This window comes from Vespula pensylvanica, chromosome 11, assembly GCF_014466175.1.
Source record: "Vespula pensylvanica isolate Volc-1 chromosome 11, ASM1446617v1, whole genome shotgun sequence".
Taxonomy (NCBI): domain Eukaryota; kingdom Metazoa; phylum Arthropoda; class Insecta; order Hymenoptera; family Vespidae; genus Vespula; species Vespula pensylvanica.
In genome coordinates, this window is record NC_057695.1 from 6,455,107 (window position 1) to 6,472,097 (window position 16,991).

General features: G+C 33.9%; 1 protein-coding gene across 3 annotated transcripts in view; it reads left to right on the forward strand.

The window, feature by feature from the left end:
• LOC122632841 (homeobox protein OTX2-B-like) overlaps positions 1–16,011 on the forward strand; it is a 17,527-nt gene extending 1,516 nt beyond the window's left edge. For 2 of the 3 annotated variants that reach the window (XM_043820075.1, XM_043820074.1), the window contains 6 exons: positions 8,604–8,924; positions 9,655–9,806; positions 14,642–14,826; positions 15,096–15,213; positions 15,486–15,689; positions 15,853–16,011. In XM_043820075.1, the coding sequence (XP_043676010.1) occupies positions 8,669–8,924; positions 9,655–9,806; positions 14,642–14,826; positions 15,096–15,213; positions 15,486–15,689; positions 15,853–15,951 (1,014 nt within the window). In that variant the 5' untranslated portion in view covers positions 8,604–8,668 and the 3' untranslated portion in view covers positions 15,952–16,011. The remainder of the gene's footprint in view (positions 1–8,603; positions 8,925–9,654; positions 9,807–14,641; positions 14,827–15,095; positions 15,214–15,485; positions 15,690–15,852) is intronic. The other variant, XM_043820076.1, reaches the window with a different exon arrangement.
• Positions 16,012–16,991: the final 980 nt, after the last annotated feature.

A 16,991-nucleotide genomic window follows, 5' to 3' on the forward strand; every position in this document is an offset into this window, starting at 1 on the left:
GAGAGAGAGAGAGAGAGAGAGAGAGAGGAATTTTCTCTTCGTGCGGTTTATCGATCGAACGCGTTTCGTAACGTCGACCCTGGCTTCCGTGCACCGACACTTGTGAGAAAGAATTTAACCGTGACAACGGTTATCTATGTGCTACTAATATCTTCTTAGAAAGGAAACTGTTCGTTATCCTTTCGACCTCGACAAATGACAATGTCACAGTGAATAAACCAACCGAGTTTCTCGATCGGTTTTTTCTTCCTTTTTTTTTTTTCTTTCTTCCTTTCTGTAAATTATTATCTCGTTTACCTAGATTCCATTTAAACGTTGCCGATCTCAAGTTTTGTGGATCTTCATTTAAAAAAGTGTTCACCACGTGTATGTGCAGTTTAAAGTAATAATGTTTAAAGTAATAATATTGATAATGATGTTGCATTAGCGCGAAATTGTTTCATATTACGTTTCTAATCGGTAACGATAAGTCGAAATTTTCAACATTTTAAAGTTCGTTTTCTTTCTTTCGGGCGTTTATCCAAACCGAACTTAAACTGATACCAAGGTGCGATTATATCGTTAAGATTATGTTATCGGTTAATGGGCTTTAAACTGTTCTCTAATTTTAACTTTGAAACATTCTTACGATATGATAATTACATGCATATGCCGATTCGTAAAAATGATAAAGAAAATTATTAGCGAGACATTAGAATGAAACATTTTTTTCATTTATATTCTCTCTCTCTCTCTCTCTCTCTCTCTCTCTCTCTCTCTCTCTCTCTCTCCTATCATTTTCTATTATTCATTTTATTTTTTTTTTCGTTTCATTCTACGATAATAAACGATGATCATGTTTGTGAAATTTTCCTTCTTCACGATTACATTTCGTAATGTAAACGGGAAAAAGAAAATGTGGAACTAAATAGAAAGAAAGAAAGAAAGAAAGAGAGAAAGAGAGAGAGAAAGAGAGGGAGGTGATGGTGAAAGAAGAGGGAGAGATCCAGCCATCCGAACCAATTGAAATCGGGTACTGCGGCGAACGAATACCCACATCGAAAACTCCGACGTTTAATCGGCGAGCCGTAAAGCTTTCATCCAACTGAAACGGAGAATATATATATATATATACACACATACACATTCTATATATATATATATATAAATTCGCATACAATTCCTGGGTACGATCGGTAGAAAATTTTGCGATAGAAAAATAGAACAAACGATGCGAATTCGAAGAAGAAATAATCAACAAGTAAAGAGGAAGGTTTCATATCAGTTAACCGTATATAATCGTTGATGTTAGGTATATAATGTTAACAGAAAATTAAACGACATCGATCGGCATGGATTTTATTTGACGGATAATATTTGATCGACGATATCCTTATTGCTCTGTCAATTTCGTTTTAACAAGGTCCTACGGACTCGACGAAAGCTACGAGAAACGTTTGTAGCATAGGAAGCAACCGCCAACGTGCCGAGATAGTAGTTGGCCAGCAGCAGGATTTCCACGGAAATAATCTGCTTACGGTAATCTTCTTGGCTCGACTCTCCCTCCAGGTTTAGGTCCGCCTTCCACGAGGAGGACCTTCTCGTTCGTCTATACGCGGTGGAATGTCCTCTCCGAGAGAGACGAGCAGAGAGAGAGAGAGACGTTTCGGATCCTAGTAGTCCGTGCTGGGATTTCGTATCCGACGTCACAGATTCGCTTCGAAACGTTTAGGTAGAAGGATATATTGTATCTAACGGGCGCGAGAATGATAGTGTCTTTCGCAAATTATTGCTTTCGTTCAGGATCTCGACTCAAGGACAAAGAAAATCCTCGATTAGAGAAAACGTGCTCAAAGAGGACTAATGTGTATAAAACTTAAAGATAATCGACACGAGGAAGAATATTTATCGTTTTCTTGAAGAAGAGGACATGTTCTTCTCGAGTTGGTTTAGACGTAACAGAATTAAAAAAAAAAAGAGAAAGAAGAAAACGATGGATGAGGAAGGAATGAAAATTCTCAAGACAAGACATCGCGTTTGATGTGATTGGATAACAAGGAAGGATGAAGATATTCGATCATTTCTTTTCGAGAAGAATACGTTTTAGATATGGTATGATAACAAATTAGAGAACATTTTGAAGAATCCAGAAAAAAAGAAAGATTCTGAAAGTACGATCTAATTATCATCGGAGACATATCGACACAAGATTCTGATTATACGATATAGCAAATTAAAAAAAAAAAAAAAAGAGAGAGAAATAAAATGACTAAAAAAATAAACGATGAATTAACAAACATCGAGAGACTGTCGTTCTGAGTATGATAAAAGAAAATATGTAAGAATAGGTATTAATAAATCAATGAAAGAAATCATGTTCGTATTCAGAGAAGATTAATTGTGACGAGAGATATTAAATGATGGATAATACGAAGAATTCATGTTCGTGGAATATAGAGAAACATAGTTCGATCACATCGGAATCGAACGGCCATCGGAAGCCGAACGTCGAAGAAGAAAAGAGTATTTCCAAGGCTTCCAACGGCGAGTGTTGGACTTCGTGCTGGATCGACCAAGGACGAAGATTAAGCGTTACTCGATAGCCCGATTTTTACGGATTTCCAAGTTAATCGATCTTTCAAATTTCGAGAGAAAGTTTGATAACGATTTTGCGAAACAAATCGTTATAATATTCTTGACGTAATACTCACATATACGTACAGATATCTTTAACTTCAAAATCATACTTCACAATCATACTTCAACAAAAACAACAACAATAATAATAATGATTATGATGATGATGATGATGATGATGATGATGATAATGAGATGAGTATCCTTTAAGGATCAAGGATGAAAGTATCCGGAAGTGGCTCGTCTTTTCGAGGGGTTGTATTTCGTCGGTTTCGTATCTTTCGAGAGATCGTGATGGATCTTAAAGGGCGAGTGAGTGGAACGGATCGACGTGACCACCAAAGTAGCTTCCTTCAAAGTTGATCTCTTAGTGATGGTTGTGATAATCGGTGATGGTGCGTTCGAGTTAAGAAGAGGGAAGATATATCTAAGTACTTCGTTTTATTCAACAAATTAGCTTTAAAGGTCTAACGTCGAGCGTCGGGGCGTACGAGAAATGAAAGGAAGGAAGAAAGTAAATGACGAAAATAAAAGCGAGGAAAGAAAATAGCGAAAATGATGGAAAGGGGAGGATTGGAAGGAAGGCCCATCTCTTTCGAGATGAAAAAAGAAAGAAAAAAAAAGAAAAAAAAGAAAGAGAGAGAGAGAGAGAGAGAGAGAAAGAAAAAGGGACGCTATTGGAATTTTTTCTTCGTAGTGGAATAAAAACTAACTAGCGAAGGAGAATAAAGTATATATATATATATATATGTATACATATATATACCTATATATATATATAAGGTGTACCTCACAGAATTTCCACGGGAATTAAGTTTTACGCTCAATGAACGCGCAACAACGACGCGTCCCCGGGGCTAAATTGCATTGAATGCGACTCTTCGAGGAATCGTTTGCTACCCGTACACGACTTGGTACGCATGGCTACCATCCCTTAAGCAGGTATTCTTCGCGCGCACTGCCGCGAGTATAGTACGCTCGCGCGCTAACGGGCACATCCCTTGTACGAGTTTCGTTTTGTCGAAAAGAAAATGAAGGAGGACTGTGAAAGAAAAAGAAAAGGAAAAAAGGAACAGAGAGAAAGGAAGAAATAGATACCTATACGAAATGTGTGTGTATATATATATATATATTTTTTTTTACGGTTCGTAGATTTGCGAAAAAGTATAAAGTTAGAAAGAGAAAGTTAGATAGGAGATAAATGTTTTTTTCGTTGGATTTTTTAAACGTTTGTTTGTAGATACGTTGGAATAATTTGAAAGCAGAAGAGGTGAATATATGATAAAGAAAGAGAGATAGAAAAAGAAATATAGAGATAGTTATGATCGATTGAAATGTTTTTAGATGTTTACTGAAGATAAGAATGGAGATTTATTTAAGATAAATTAGAATAATACGAAGCGTTTGTGAAGAGAAGGATAGATTGATAAATAGGTGTTACTTATTTATAGGTTTATTATATTATTATATAATAATAATAATATATATATATATATATACGTATATATACCGTGGGCAAATTAAAAAGATGTAAGAAAAAAAAGATAGATAGATAGATAGATAGATAGATAGATATACAACAAATGAAGACATACTTAAGAAAACTTAAAAAAAAAAAAGAAAGAAAACAGAAATAATAAAGAGAAAGATAGACAGATACATAAAATATATACCCATACTTCATTTAATCGTTTCGAATGTATAGTGATTTTATGAGAAAAAGGATAGAGATATGCTAGGCAAAGTCATAAAAGAATTAAGAAATAAAGAAATAAATCTGTACACGAATATACCTATCTACTTGAAAATATCGAGCTAATCAAAGGAGAAGATAAGAATACAAAAAAAAAAAAAAAAAAGAAAAGGAACGATTTAATCGAAAGAATTTCAGCGATTTTAACAAGATATTAAAGTTTTTTTATTAATGGCGATAAGAAATTGAATTTAATGGTGGCAAGAAATTAAATTTCTTTCTAAAATTCACTACGTATTGTGATATATTGATAGGTACATATACATACATACATACATACATATATATATATTTAAAGAGAGAGAGAGAGAGAGAGAGAGAGAGAAGAGACTTTGTTAATCCAGGCATCACGAGTCGTAAACTTTCAGCCTCGATATCGGGCAGACTCAAATCGTTATCGCTTTGATGCGCCTCCTAAGTATCTCGCGAACCTCTTGCCCTCGGTATTAAGCAAATTGGATCTTTGTTATAGCCCGCGATATTAATCTACCAACTTTTTTTTCTCTCTGTATCTCTCTTTCTTTCCCTGATATAATCCGATAAGAGGATTATATCGTACGCATTAGATATGCAATTGCATCGTGACTCGAAGATGGCAAAACGAGTTTCTTTTGTTTGATCGAAATTTTCTCGTGAAAAATGAAAAAAAGAGGAAGAAGAAGAAGAAGAAGAAATAGAAAGAAAGAAAGAAAGAAAGAAAGAAAGAAAGATAGATAGATAGATAAAAGAGGAAGAAGAAATAGTTGGAAGATATATATATGTATATGATTCTTTTAAAGGGAACATATTTAAAAAAAATTATGTTACAATCGTTCGTCTAAAATAGACGAAAGAAGAAAATCAATCGAAAATGAAATTTCTTTCAATCGATAATAGATATTTCGATATATATGTATATATATATATATATATATATATATATATATATATATATATCATTCATCATCGACGATTCATCGGTGTGTAAACGAATTTCATTCGTCCGCGATTTAATAATGCTTCGTTCGTTTGACGAGTACCAACTTATGCCTTTTCTTGTTGGTGGATACTCGTAAAGCTACTCTATTCTAGCTAGATCGTTTTATGTATTCGTAGATAGGTATACGTGTATGTATGTATGTTGTATATCTATCTACATGGAAGAGAACGTGGACAAGAAATGGTAGACGGGGCCAGTGGCTCTCGAAACATTGCAGACGACGAAAACGAACCATCGAGGTCTACGCGAACGTCCATTGTGCCGTAGACGAACACGAGAGAGAGACCACTCGAGGAACAATGCGCTTGTGTGCAAACACTTCTCGAAACAATGCCAACCAGAACTTAACTTCCTACGATAGCTACGACTAACTTCGCTTTTCCTCTCCTGTACTTCAATATATACTATATACGTGTAGCGTAGTACACCTATAGTACACAATATATACTATATATAATTATACACAGTTATGTATGAGTATATAACAGATACATAAATGTTTAAGTAGAAAATTTATCCTTAGCAACCAACGTTGATGTCTTAACGTTAAAAAAAAAAAAAAAGAGAAAAATCATCAAACTTTGAAAAATAAAAAGATATATCATCATCGATATAAAAATATAATCGAACGAAATAAATTTTGTTAAATGATATATTCATCGGAGATATCTTTTATAGACCGATCAAAGAAAAACAGATATAATTTCAGTCAATATAATCAAAGAATTCGTTTGTATATTTATATCATATATGATTCGAATCGAGTGAAAAGGATCGTAGTTTCATTTACCTCTTTATTTCTTCCTTCCTTCCTTTCTTTCTTTTTTACTTATCTCGTGGGACATGTAATAACTGGGATTTAACAGTCATTAGGGACAACGGGCTGGTATATGTCCGTTGTCGATTGGTAACGCAAAGTGTTTGCAATAGGACAGGACTCTTCAAGGACAAAATGAGGGTGAGGTTTGCAACGAGCACTAGATGGTTTCGTTGAGTGGAGGGAGAGTGAATGTTGAAGGTGCTCGAGGGCGGAAAAAGTTCTTTCTCTTTCTCTTTACCCCTTGGACCCCTCGAATAGTAGTAGACTATCTCGAGCACACTCGTAGTCCAATCGAGTGGTGACTTGGGCATTTTCTCCACACTTGTCGGTTCTGTAACAAGTGCATTGTTCTGCGTGCTGAAGTGCACAGAGATAAAAAGAGAGAAAGACAGAGAATGTGGTTGGCTGTGAAACCACCCCTTTTACTACTACTCCTCCTCTTCCTCCTCCTACTTTTCTTCTTCCTCCTCCTCCTCCTCCTCCTCCTCCTCCTCTTCCTCCTCTTTCTCCTCACCCCTTCGATTTTTTTCATTACATCGCGTGCTCGCGACAGAATTCTAACGAGAGTGCTGCTAGGACTCCTATCTATCTCTATGGCTTCCCTATTCTCTTTCGTTGCTTCGTGGAAATTTACGTCGGTACGATCTAGTTATATTTGATCTTTTTTTCTATTCTTTCCATTAAATATACACGTATATCTCATTACAAAAAATTTTTCTTTTTTCGTTTTCATGAGTGGAAAAGAATTGAAGATAGAATCTAATGTTCGAACGAATGATAATAACGTGTTTCGATGATCGAGAACAGAGTTTTTATTTATTTATTTATTTTTTTTTTTACGAAATTGGCTTCCAAGTCGATGTTAGAAGAGAAAAATCGAATAGAACGAGTTTATTTATTTTTCACGTCGATCGGATAATCATCGAAAAATATTTAATTATTCTCAAAGGTTCATTTTATCGTTCGAAAAAACCGATCGATTCGTTTTTTTTTTTTTTTCTTTCTTTTACATTTAACCACTATCTGACAAAGTCTGATAAACGAAATCAAGCATCGTTCATTGTTCGTCAAATAAATCGATTCGTTAACAATTTCAACGATAAAAATTAAACAAGACTTCGAATCTTTTCGAAACGAATGATTTCGATCGTTCTTCGCCAAATCATTCATTTTTATTTAAAACCGTATTACGTTATTACCCGCTGATATTTCGAGATAATACCTTTCCAACGATCATGATTAAACTATCTAGATAAAAACTATACATTACATTTTATCGACAATTAATCCCGTCGTAAAATTGTCCACGAATCGGAACATCCATCTGCTAAGTAAGAAAGTGATCGTAAAACTGAAACGTGTTTACGAATTTGTAAAAAAAAAAAAAAAAAAAAAAAAGAAAAAAGAAGAAAAAATCCTTGATTAGAAATAGAAATATAAAGAGAGAAAGAAGAGAGGATGGGGTGAGGGTGTGGGTGGAAATGGGGGTGGGAGATAGGGATAGTGGTCCAATCGTTCGCGCAGCGGGATAAAACAGTATGAAAAGTGGAGTGGCACTCGTGAGGCGGCGCAACCGTTTCATCCGTATTTGTGCAAAGGGAGAGAAGGCTCGAACGAGTTCTGGGTGATCGCTTTGAAGAGACCCTTTTCGCGGTAGAAGCCCAGAACTCCTTTTCATTCGAATGTAACTTCAATATAACCGGTGCTCACTGTTACCGGCGAACAATACTTTATTAAAAAACGAGCCTCTAAGATTTCGTTGCTTTGGAGAAAAAGGAAAAAAAAAAAAAAAAAGAAGAAGAAGAGGAGGAATGAAAAAGAGAATGTCACCAAGGCAATTACTATTCCATGGACGGACGTCATACGATTGTTTCTCGCAGACGTGGCAGACGTTAATTATCATGCGATTAGAGTCTCTTAATCCGAAACATGTGCGTGGCGTAGGGAGACACGATATCTTTCTCGCAAATGCGTCGAAGGTGTTTCAAGAAGGGAAGTATAATATTTTTTTTCTTACATGGTAAAGACTAAAGTAACAGAGAGAGATGGAGAGAGATAGAGAGAGAGAGAGAGAGAGAGAAAAGGATGATGGGTCCGATAGACGTCCTTCTCGAGCGTATGTAATCGGAGAGGATAAAACGAGCGGCTTAAGAAACACTGGTCGTGCTCTTGAGGCTGCTAGCATTCTCATTTTTCGGCGTTTTCGCGTCACGGGAATTAGGTTGCAACGAACGAGAGAGAGAAAGAGAGAAATAAACAGATAGATAGGTAGATAGATAGATAATACACAGAGAGAGAGAGAGAGAGAGAGAGAGAGAGAGAGAGAGAGAGAGAGAGAAAAGGAGATTCTTGTCTTTATGGGGTCAGCTTAAAATCTTAGTTTTTCTTTCTCTTCTTTTTTGTACCGACTGACACTTTGGAATTTGAATTTTCAGGAAGACCGAGAGAAGAAGAAGAGGAGGAGGAGAGGGGGAGTCGTGCTGGGGGCCGAGGGGCGGTAATGTGGTCGAACAGCCTCGGCGGGACTTCCGGTTGTAGTGGAGGCGCCGGTAGCGCCGATCTCGGAGGCCTTGCTGCCTCCACCACCTCAGCTTCCGAACTATTTGGCCCTAGTGCGTTTGGTACTTCCGCGGCTGGGCCCTACGGTGCCCTTAAGACCAACCCTTACGTTAGTGCTTTAGGTATGCCACCGATCGAGGCCCTTCATTCAACTATCGGCTATCCGGCTTGTACACCCGCCGGTGAGTCATACTACTGTGAGTGCCCACAATATTCTTTGTTAATTAATTCATCAATTATTTTTCTATTTTTCTTGTTTCTTTAATATCATAAGAATATCGTTTTGATATTTCTATCTACGATATATATTAGATATATTGTTTTTCAAATCAAAACGATCCGAATTTCTAACAGAACAAATTCGTCCATTAGATTGGCCAATCGACGATAAAACTTTCAATATTTTTGATACTTGATTAATTGATAATTAATAGTAATTCGTCGGGTTGATCGTTAAATAATGTTGATATTTCCAACGAAAATTATCGAATATAGTTTGATTCGTTTAGATGTGAAGTATTAAATATTCTTATCTTACTTATTGGTCAATCTAATATATTTCGAATGTAATTTTCATTTAATTCAATCGATTGAATTACTTTTATTGGTAAAAATGTAATCAGATTTCCAAACAAATTTCTCTTTGAGATCAGATCACTTTTATTTATCGATTATTCGTCGTAAACGTTAAGATTTCTTTCGTTGTAAAATCATCACGGGAATGATTGACATATTGATAGGTAATTCTTTTTAATGATTCGACAACTATCATCGTCTAACGATTCAACAACTTCGAAAGGATGATATATAAAGTGATAGAAAAATTAATTGTCGGATCGAGTTTACTTTCTTACGTTCGCATATAAACGATTCGTGTTTCATAGTTTAGAAAGTTTTCCCAGTGACGTAATGAATCTTCTGTCGAAGGTAATCCCAGAAAACAACGGAGGGAGCGAACGACCTTCACGAGAGCACAGCTCGATATCCTCGAAGGGCTCTTCTCAAAGACAAAGTATCCCGATATTTTTATGCGTGAAGAAGTTGCAATGAAGATCAACTTGCCGGAATCTCGAGTTCAAGTAAGTAAATTAGAAATCGATAATGATTTACATCTACTTAATCCAAGAATATAATTATTAATATAACGATATCTAATTAAATAAATAAATGACATTGGATATTTGAAATGGAATTCAATCGAGAAACATGATAGAAAAGTTGGATCTGTTAAAAATATCAAAAAGAATAATTCAATATTAAACATTTAATAATTTACCTTAAATATAATCCAAGTATATCGAATGAATATCTAACAAGCTATATCTAACAAATAACTATAATAAATAACATGATATGTATATATGACATTTAGTCTTACTTGATAGAAAAAAAAAAAAAAAAGAAAATTCGATGATATCGAAAAAATGATCTAGATATCTAATTTAAACGTAATTAACGATCTAACAAAATATAAAACTGAACACCTGTTTATATGCTCGAAATAATTCAAATTGGAATCAAAATGGAATCCTGATAGAAAATTTAAGCCTTATTAGATCACAGAAAAATTCAATCATAAAAATCTGATCTAGATAAAGATAGATAGATAGATAGATAGATAGATAGATAGACAGATAGATAGATAGATAGAGAGAGAGATAGAGAGAAAAAAAAAGGAGTGAGAGGTGAGTGAGTTGTCTCTTGTTTCTCTTCAAGGGGTCAGAGGACCCACGCACGATGAGCTGCGCCGGCACGCGGACACCATAGACGCGCGACCATCGATTTATCTTACCCGGCGCGACCTAACTCGCTCGTTCGCTTTAACCGAATTAGTCGTTTACCCTACAAGTACATCGACCCGTACCTATGCTTGTCCTACGAAAAGACACCCAACCCTTTCCCTTCCGGCATAGCACGTAATTCAATCTCGAAAAATTCCACTACAGTCATCGTAGAAAGTAAGTAAGCAAGTACTTACTTATCTACTTTTTTTTCGATCTTATTGGAAAGACAAAAAAAATGAATAAATATATAACAAATACGAAAATAATATTATATATATATATATATATATATGATATTTCATAAAATTATCATCATTACCAGTTATTGAAATAGAAAATAAATGGCATGATCGATCAATTATGTAAATATACCTGTACGACTTGATCGCCATATTGGATTGACTTTTTTATATCTTTACTGGATTGACTTTTATATACGATTAATCGTTAAGATGTTTCCTGATTAGACGATCAAAATGAGACAGATTTCAAGAAATTGAGTTCATGGATTATTCTATGTAAAAAAAGAAAATGAAAATGGCCGTAATTATAATATATACTTATAATTATTCTTTCGTTGATTACATACAAGTATCTGACGATATTGGCTTCGCTCATCGCCATTTTGAATTTATTTTCTTAAAATGGTTGGTTCTGACTACTTATTAAGTGAACGAAACGAAACGAGAAAAAGTTATTATCGAATTCTTCTGATTTACTGTAGAATGATTTAAAAAAAAAAAAAAAAAAAAAAAAAAAAAAAAAAAAAAAAAAAAAAGAAAAGAAAAAATCAAATAGGAAGTAATATTATATATTTCACAAAATCGTTTTTTTTTTTTTTTTGTTATAATCAATTTTTGAAATAGAAAATGAACGTCATAATCAATCAATTATGTAAATATCTGCATGGTTTGATCGCTATATTGGATTGACTCTTTTTAGATAAATGATTAATCGTTAAGATATTTTTTGATAAGCCGACAAACTAAGACACATTTCAAAAAATTATTCTTGTCGTTACGCGAGTCTCCTGACTTATTTTACATAAAAAAATAAAAATGTATACCCATAACAATTCTTTCGTCGATTACATACAAATATCTGACGATATCGGCTACGCTGATCGCCATTTTTCATTTATTTTCTTAAAACAATTAGTTCTAATTATCGATTAATTGAACGAAACGAATCGAAAGGAAACGAAAAAGAATTATCATTAATTTCATCTGATTTATTGTAGAATAATAATAATAATAAAAAAAAAAAAAAAAAAGAAAAAAAAAAAAAGAAAATAAAATAAAATACATTTGAACAAAGATTGATCCTATCAATCGTTATTAACATTATTAAACATATCGTTATGTTACATTAACTTTCTTAAATCGATTATTACGAATTAACGATTAATTCTCGAATTAAGAATCACGCGAAGAACTTTACATGAAATTCTTTTGGTTTAGAATTTACAAAATTCTTAGAATGATACACCGAAAGAAGAAGAAGAAAAAAAAAAAGAAAAGAAAAGAAAAGAAAAAAGAAAAAAGAGAAGAGAAGAGAGACAGAAAAAGAAAATGTACGTCCTAGAATTTCTTTTGATGTAATCGTTTTTCGTTTCGAACGACTTCGTGACGTTTATCATTGGACGTTTCGTTTCGGTCGTAGGATAGGAACGTGTCGACGCATATTACACCCTCATATTCCCCGGGGCGAGAAAGGACACGCGTAGCATCCGCAATTGCGGGACGGAAAGCGCACCTGGCTTACTATCCTCGTGCAAATGAAATGAATGCCACGAACGCGTAGCATAGTCTTGCGCACGTTCGTCGACGCCTGCGAAAGCGATCGACGTTTCTTTGAGCCTTGCCCGACGAATAAACGTCGGGCACATTCATGTCATCCCTTATTCCAATACGCTTCTTCCTTCATTTTCATAACAATTCTACATTTGACTTCTTTCTCTTTTGACGCCGATCGATTTTTCATTTCTTTTTTCTTTCTTTTTTTCTTTCGAACGAATCCCTCAAACAGGTTACATTTCGTTACATTTCTTCGATTTTTAATTAGGCTCGATATGGTTACCATACGCCATGTTGGATTTTAAAGAATCAATTATATTAAGGATTATTATATTGGATAAAGAACAAATGCTCGAAATTAATTAGCCGTACTTCGAATTCGAATGTCCGTCTTAACGTATTGTAGGATATAAACTTGTTATTAATTATTATCGATGAATGAAATATAGATATAGACATATTTTATATTATATAGATTTGATTGAATTAAAGATTATTGTAGGTAAAAAAGGATATGTCCCGGATAATAGTCATATTAATTTCAATTTTTTGTCCCTTTCTATTTCGAACAGAGTTATTCATTATTATCGATTATTAATTATTTTCAATGATAACATTCGCCATATTGCATTTAGAAATTCACCGTATTATTAGCTTGGAAAAACAAAGAGAAAAAAAAAAAAGAAAAACATTAAGAATAATAACTGCATCAAGATGTCGTTTTAATCCCAGAAATAAAAAATCCCCTATTAACTTGCTTCGATAAATAACATTCACCTGTAGCTAATTAACCAATTTAAATAATCAACTTCGTAATCAAAGTCAAGACCATCTGAACAAATATAATACGATTTAAGTTACACATTAATATGTAAGTTACACATACATATTTTTACACATTAGTTAACACATCAGAGACCATTGGAATTCGAATCAAAGATTATACGTTTTATCGTACAGTGGTACGAATCGTTACGGTGTCACGTCTAACGACTTGAGAACGTGTCGAAGAAAATGCAAAAAGTATATTCGTGAAGTATATTAATGCAAAATGAAATTAGAAAATTCGGTATAAAATAGGTTACTAGACGATAAATCGAACGAACAAGAAATATGCTTGAAGAATGCTACTAGCTTCTATCCGTTCCCCAGAAAATCCGTAGAAACCCAAGCTCGACTCTCAGCCTCTAACATTGATCGCGTAGGGCTTCTCTCTCTCTCTCTCTCTTTCTCTTTCTCTCTCTCTTTCTCTCTCTCTCTCTCTATCTATCTATCTCTGTCTCTCCACGTTTCTTCTCGACCTCACTACTCACTCACTCACTCGCTCACTCATTCTCTCTCTTTCTCTCTCTGTTTTACTGCCACTTCAATCTATTTTTCATAATTTTCAATCGACCTATACTTATTAGAAAACTAAAAACACCCTTACATATGCTTAACAGATATATCATTTATTCTGATTATATTCCATAGACATATCGATCGTAATCAAAAGATAAGATTCCTATGAAAAGGAGATACACCGCCATCTTCCGGTAAGCCAAAGACGTTTCCGGCACTTTTGCACGTGCGCGTCGTTCTGGGATCGATTTCGTTTCGACCTTACGAACGAATCTGAACTCGTCGTATCCTCTTCTCGAGGAAAAAAATGGCGTTTTGTAAAGAGAGAAGAAAGAAACAGTTTATGTGAGAAAGAGAGAGAGAGAGAGAGAGAGAGAGAGAATGAGAGAGATCATTCTGATAAAGTTTCTACGAGATTTTAGTTAACTGATCAAGCAATCATTAACTTATTCGATCAAAAGCGTTGACCACGAACTGAAGAGAAGTGATACATAGCTCCTAGAAAATCGGCTTATTCTATTCCGAAACGTTTACTAACTCGTGATAACTATACACACACATATATATATATATATATATATATATATATATATAACTATAATTCCACTATAATACTGTTGCATTAACGATAGATCTCTATAGAGATTGTATACATTTCACGATAGCCTTCTCCTTCTACATACAATTGATTTCATTGATAACCAATAGCTTCTAATCCAATGTCGTTTGTAATAATTAGCCATTAGATTACCTATCATCAGATCAGATCAGATCAGATCAGATCAGATCAGATCAGATCAGATCATATGAGATTAGATTTAACGAACGATCCAGTAGTTAACATTTACAAATTTGTTGTTCTTCTTTTCCATTCTTTTTTTCTTTCTCGAAAGGATAAAAGAAAGAAAGAAAGAAAAAAGTGTATCTTTATAAACAAGTAATCGTTCCTGTCCAATATATTTCATTCTCTAATGACTATTTCGCAAATGACAGGTATGGTTTAAAAATCGACGTGCCAAATGTCGACAACAACAGAAACAACAGGAACAACAACAAGATAAGGCACCAAGGTCGAAGAAACCCTCTGGAAATCCTACGAGCAATCCACCTCCAGGGAAGAGTCCCTCTATTGCTACCACACCCACGCCAGCTGCGGCTGTACCAGCTACGACTCCTTTGTAAGTACTATGTACTACCTACATTTATCGATTTACGAAAGGATAACGTTCACTCCTTAACGATATTTTTAATTCTATTCTTATTATCAAGTCTGATAATAATCGTTAATCGTAATTTCATCATACGGATTTTTACCACCGATTCAATAAAAATTATTCGAATTATTCAATATTATATATCGAACTATATTGCGAACAAAACGATCAGTCGATTTCAAAATGGTCACTATTTTGTTTTTGTTTATTTCTTTTTCTTTTTTTTTATATAGAAGTGGTGGTACGGGAGGATCAGCGGCCAGTTCGCCGGCCCTTTTGAGGGACTCACCTCAATATAAACCTGCTGGACCTACCACTAGTTTGCTTTTGGCGAACACGACACCTCCGAGCGTAAGTTGTATTCATTTATCTATTTCTTTTTCTTTCTCTCTCCCTCTCTCTCTCTCTCTCTTTTTTTTTAAATCTAACGTTAAATGTTGCAATGAAAATATATTCGATTTCGAAAGAAAAATGATTGTTGACTTCAAATGTATTCGTTTGAAGAAAAAATAAATAAATAAAAGAAGAGAAAAAAAGAAAAGGAAAATTGCGTTAATATCCATCGAAAAAATTGTTGATGATCCGTGACAATGTTAAATCAATGATTTCTTTATACTTTACAGTTGAGTGGTACGGTTTACAGTAGTGGAGGAAGTAGCAGCAGTATTTGGAGTCCTGCTGTTACGGAAAATGGTGGATTTGCGGGAGACCACCAAAGGTTAGCGTGGACAACGACAGCGTCCCAACAACAATGCTACCAAAATTATTCTTCCTATTACACCAATATGGAATATTTATCTCCTGCATCGCATCAGTTGAACGTTGTGGTGAGTTAATCTCGTAGATGGAAATGAAATCGTTTCGAATTTATAGATTAAGTTTAAATCGAATATTGAATTTTCTCTATACACGTATAAATTTCCCTTTGTAATTTTCTTCTTCCTTCTTTTTATTTATTTTTCTTTTCTTTTCTTTTTTTATGAAAATTAGGACGGTGGCGCAAGTGGATTGGACAATTCGTGGAGCAAAACAAGAGATGAAAGCGCTTCATGGTTTTACAACAGTGCCGGCTGGGGTGACCGAAAGTGAACACAACGGGCTGTTAATAGAGAAATAAAAATAAAGCAAAACCAAAAAAAAAAAAAAAAAGAGAAAAGAAAAAAAGTGAGAAAGAAAAAAATAAAAAAGTTGTAAGAGAAACGAAAATAAGAAAAAAAGAAAAAAAGAAAAGAAAGGAAAGAAAGAAAATAAATAAAAGGAAACACGATATAACGAAACGAAACGAAATGAAATGAAATGAAACAAGATGAAACGATATAAAAGAAAATAGCGTCCCTCGAGAATATCAACGGCTGGGTACATATCATCGACAATAGTAGAACATCTTACTTTTTCGGAATTATACTATCTGTGCGAAAACAATGACGATGGTCAACGTGCGAAAACAAAAAAAAAATAATCAAAACACTAAACGAAGAATATACAAAAAAAAAAAAAATATAAAAGAGAGATAAAAACAAAAAAATATTTTTCTGGACGATCAAAACGACGTCGTCGATTGGTACGCGTTTATGACAATTTTATCGGAGACATATCGATCGATACGCGAACCTCGTTAGATAATATTAACATTATCGTTATCTTTATAATCGTCATTATCATTATTGCAATTATTATTACAATTATTATTCTCTTATTATTATCATCATTAACATTATTATTATTATCGTCATTATTATTATCGATTATTATATTGTTAATGATTATGCTGCTAATTTCGGCGAGAATCGAATTTATTCATTTCACGAAATACGTCCTGTGTACGTACATTTAGGTTAATATTGATTAGGCTTACAAATGCGGATACACAAAAAGAAAGAGAGAGATAGAGAGACAATGTTTACGTACATATATGTGTGTATATATATATATATTTATACATTTATATATATATATATATAGATATATATATCTGTATATATATATATATATACTGGGTGATCCATTAAAGTAATGCAATTGAAATATTTCGTCGAATTGCGATGAAACAAGAGATACTTTTCACATAAATTTAAAGATATCAAAGGATCTATTTATTCTAAGATCTATTTGTTTTCTCCAGTTTCAAG